This window comes from Marmota marmota, unplaced genomic scaffold (genome assembly GCF_001458135.2).
Source record: "Marmota marmota marmota unplaced genomic scaffold, marMar, whole genome shotgun sequence".
NCBI lineage: Eukaryota > Metazoa > Chordata > Mammalia > Rodentia > Sciuridae > Marmota > Marmota marmota.
In genome coordinates, this window is record NW_026000019.1 from 10392953 (window position 1) to 10397557 (window position 4605).

Here is a 4605-nt window from a genome sequence, read left to right on the forward strand (position 1 = left end):
TTCGGGTCTGGCAGCATATGCCAACCAAGTCCCAAACCAGTTTATTAGTTTAACCAAAAGGTAAACAGATGATGGAAATGCAGAGAGACAAGCATGCGAGCAGCTGAAAGTGTTGCCCGGCTGTCCACCAGGAAGCCCACTAAGACAGTTAAAGTAGCATTAAATAAATGAGGCCATGTTTATCTACTTTGGAATTTCCATTATCTTTTAAAAAAGGTAAATATATATATATATATACTTTTTTTTTTTACATTGCAGTATATAAATCTAGGCTCTACATGTACAGTATAAACACACAGGGCGAGCACATGGGAACAACTTGTATGTCTTGGTAGCCACACCCTAGACCAGGCCAATGGTTCTACATTTTCTTTTTGACCTTTGCACCAGGCTGGGGCTACGTTTACTTCAGTCTCCATGATGGCTGCGACCCTGACCCTCTCTTCTCCCCTCACAAAAGCATAAATTGGAGGCTCACAAACAGAAGAAAGTGCTTTTTCGACTAGTTGAAACCCAGTCGATCTTTACAATGCACAGTCCAATCTCCTAGAAAGACCAAGGAAATCTGAGGACTTTCTGGCTCATTCTTTGGTCCATCGCCACAAATCTCTGAACTTGTTCGGGTGTTTCTTGTAGAATTCATGTCTATTTACATAACATCAATCCCACACAACCTTTGGGAGCTGTAACAGGATTAGAAATTTTTAAAAAAGATCCATGTTACAATCTGCACTTCATATTCTGGGTTCATTCTTTTTATTTTTGGAATAAAAACTGGTATTTTGGGAAATTTTTTTCTTAAAAAAAGATAATCTGAAAGTGCTTCTTACACATATCAACTTCCCACATATGGCTTTTTAGTTCAAACGCCAGCATAGCTCAGATTTGGAAGGGAGGCCATGATGGTGTTACTAGAGACAAAAATGTCACTTTAATGTGACACTGTTGTAGCCAGTATGGGGCCTGAAAAAACAACATTATCGATTCCATCTGGACAAATGTACCTCTTTGAGAAAGGACTGAGATAATATATGCAGTCCCATTTCTTTCCCCATGACTAGGCACAGGAATGCTATAAAAGTTAATAAGCAAAATAGATGCTGTTATCAGCAGGGATCATCTTCAAGGGGCTATTAACAGGGTAATTGCTGTTCAGAAATCTTTCACAGGTTCAAAATGATTAAATGAAGTCAATCGCAGTAGAAATGTCTACACCTGAGGAACAAATTGCACATAATATAGAGGTACTAGGATCCAGATGGCAAAGGACTCTAGACAATTTTACATGCAAACGGTGATCAGAAAAGGCAAGGAAGTAGTGGCATTCCAAGACAGGTAAGGGTCCATCCAAACAGGTCATCATTCTTTTGCGCTTTCTTTCCTGGCTGATAAGTTACTGAAGAACATGGCTATCTGTGCAACAATGACTATGATATGCTCTTTAGGAGAGAAAACAAACACAACAGGGTTTCCAGAAATCGAACCGGGCTCATGTTGACTCTAGAGGTGTTGTGATGGCGACCAGTGGGGCACAGGGGCCTCTGGAGTCCGTCCTTGCCCTCCTGGGGAGCAGAAAGTGGCAGATGCAGGCAGAGGTAGGAGGCCACTGACTCATCCAAACCCTTCTCAAAGTGGCATTTCATTCAGCCTGTGGCAGTTCCAGCCCCCTGCAACTGTTTTATCTGGTGGCACTTGATTGAGAAAGAAATCCTCTCCCTTTACCAAAATTAAGCCCAGACTTCAGGTAATACTGGCACAAAGGACAATCTGCATTCCTAGGGTTGACCCTGGTAACTCAGAAGGTAGGAGTTTCGGTTCTCGGTTTCTTCTATTTCCCTGTAAAAAGTGACCTCAATTTCTTAGGTCGTTGTGCAAATTTGTTTTCCATAGTCCAGAATATCCCATAAAGTCCCTCTTATATATCTACATATATATACACACATACACACTAAATATATGTGTATATATATATTTACACATGTGGATAATTTTGTATTTCAGCTTCAAATAGGTCGAAGAAAATCAGTGACTCTTTCATCCTTTTCATGTCAAGTCATGTCCAATCTCCCCACATAGTGCTCTGCACACCTTAAGTACTCAATAAATATCTGCTGATGTCACCAATGATCCTCTAACACTGGATGGTCATTGCAATCACCACAGCCTTCCTCAGCCCTGCTCGGCCTGTGGCAAGCGAAGGGCCACGTGTGCCCCTTTCAGAGGGTGATCTTGCTGTGTCTGTTGCTCCAGCAGCCCCGTTTAGCTGTCCTAGGCAATGTCAGGCTCGTCCGGCTGCGCAGTTTCACCTGTTCTTCTATGGGGTTCTTTTTGCGTAAAATGAAGTCAAAGTTCACTTGGCTGTTCATGGCATAGAAGACATTTGCTGAGTCTGGGATCACAAGTTCTGAAAAACAAAAGGAAAGTGAAGGCAGTCAGCTTACGTAGTAGGGGCCCATAACAGGCCATGACAGCGGCAGGGATAAATCTTGCCCAGACACAGGAATGGGATAAGGGCCCTTAGTTCTTGGAATGTGACTACTATCCACAAAATTGGTCCCAACAACATCTCAATCCCCTTCCAAAAAACTAAGAGCAATTGAGGTTTAAGATACCCGCTACCATGAATTTAAGGTTAAATTAAATTAACAGAAGCAGAAGCCAAGAGAAGTTGTGATTCCCAGGACTGCAGCTAGGGGGCAGCAGGACTGGAACCAGAACTCGGCCTTCCTTCTTCTGGAGGTCCATTTTCCAAAGGGAAAGCAGATTTTCACTAAGACTAAAGGAATCCAATGACATAGGAACAAACAGAAAATCTTTAGCAAAATGCTTCACTTGGAATACAAAACATCTTTTTAAAGTAACCCCACATTGGCTCAGTTATTCTACTTGAGTCACTGCTTTGTCCAGAGTCTGCATTTTCATATTAAATATACATCCATGTGAAGCAGTGCTTATCTGCTAACATCTAAACGATTTCTGACTTCAGCAAATCTCAACTAGTTATCTGCAATTTCTGAACAAGGATTACTATGAGTGTGATATGAAATTATCAAAGCAAAGTTATTTTCATTTTTATTTTTAAGAGATGATTTGTAGTATTTTAGCACTCAGGCGTAACAGGTTTCTTTAAAAAAAAAAAAAAAAAAAACTTCAAACAGAATAAAAACGGAAAATGTCCACGTTTAGCTTTGTGGCAGTGGAGTGGGGAGGTGACCCACAGAAGCATCTAATTGTGGAACAGGACTGAAGGAGCCTCAAGAAAACTCTCTAGCTGAGACCCCCCCCAGCAAGATTGATGCCATCAGGCTCTAGGTGACCATGGTACATTATGTGCACAGTTGTGCCATAAAGCAAACCCCTCCAAAGTGTTCCTGGGCTCATGCCCACCCTTAGCATTTCCTCAGCGCACCTTCAGGAACATTATTTTCTATAATCTTCAGCATTGCTTACGATGCATGAGGAATCAGAGGGTATTATATACATCTAACTGGTTATAGCCCATGGCCTGTGGAGGTCAAGGGTTTGTCTGAGACCACACAGCTGGTGGTCGCAGCTGTGTCCTGGCTGCACCTCAGGGCTCCTGGGTCTTCAGAACCACTACTCTCACCACGCGTTATTGTGGGACATATGGCAAAATTCCAGAGACAAATTCTGGGCTTAGAATCTTAACTGCAACTGCACTAAAAAGTTATAACTGAGGAAGTTTTGTCCCCCAAATGAATGAAGGAATGACAAAACCTCTAAGAGGTAGTTGAAGGAGTTTCTCAGAGACTGTTGCTTTTCATCTCTTGGAAAAGCCACTAGTTTAGTCCTTCCCCTCTGAGCCGGAGAGAGAGCCCTGGGTGATTTGCTGGTCAAAATGGTGTGAACAGCTGTTCCCTCTGCTCACCCCCAACTTGTACGATTATGCTCTTCCTTTCTGGGGAGAGCCTTCCTTGTGGATGAACAGAGCCCTCCATTAAGACACAGCAGCAGTGTTGGCTGTGTCAGCAGACAGAGCTGGCCTCACTGACTATGTGTGTGGCTGCCCTACACTGAGAGAGACTTGTTCTGGCCGAGTCTCTCCCCAAGCTGTGACAGAGGACTTATTAACCAGCCTGTCCCCTTTTCTCAAGAAACTATTCCAATTCAAATTAGCAAATAGATACATCCAGAGGTGACTGAGTGAAATAATGAGAAATTCTTACACAAACCGCTAACTTTCAGGTTCACCCACTACTGAGAAACACATTACTGGGTAAAGGAGGCATGTGACCATCTGCAAAAACCCAACAGACTACCTCTACCTACTCCCCACCTCCTGACACATAGAGAGAGCTTTCCTGAGAAAAATGCTCATAAGAAAAATACAAAGAATGGGCAGGAGGAATTCTTAGCAGGAGTGCAGGATAGGGTTGGGGCTGTGGCTCAGTGGTAGAGCGCTTGCCTAGCATGTGTGAGGCACTGGGTTCGATCCTCAGCATTGCATATAAACGAATAAATAAAATAAAGGTCCATCAACAACTTATAAAATATATATGTATATGCATATATATGTGTGTGTGTGTGTGTGTGTGTGTGTGTGTGTGTGTGTGTATATATATATATATATATATATATATATAT

General features: G+C 42.4%; 1 protein-coding gene across 7 annotated transcripts in view; it reads right to left on the minus strand.

The window, feature by feature from the left end:
- Window positions 1-4605, minus strand: part of Rgl1 (ral guanine nucleotide dissociation stimulator like 1) — a 245024-nt gene continuing 240419 nt past the window's right edge. For all 7 annotated transcript variants that reach the window (XM_048809850.1, XM_048809851.1, XM_048809846.1 and 4 more), the window contains one exon: window positions 1-2404. In XM_048809850.1, the coding sequence (XP_048665807.1) occupies window positions 2217-2404 (188 nt within the window). In that variant the 3' untranslated portion in view covers window positions 1-2216. The remainder of the gene's footprint in view (window positions 2405-4605) is intronic.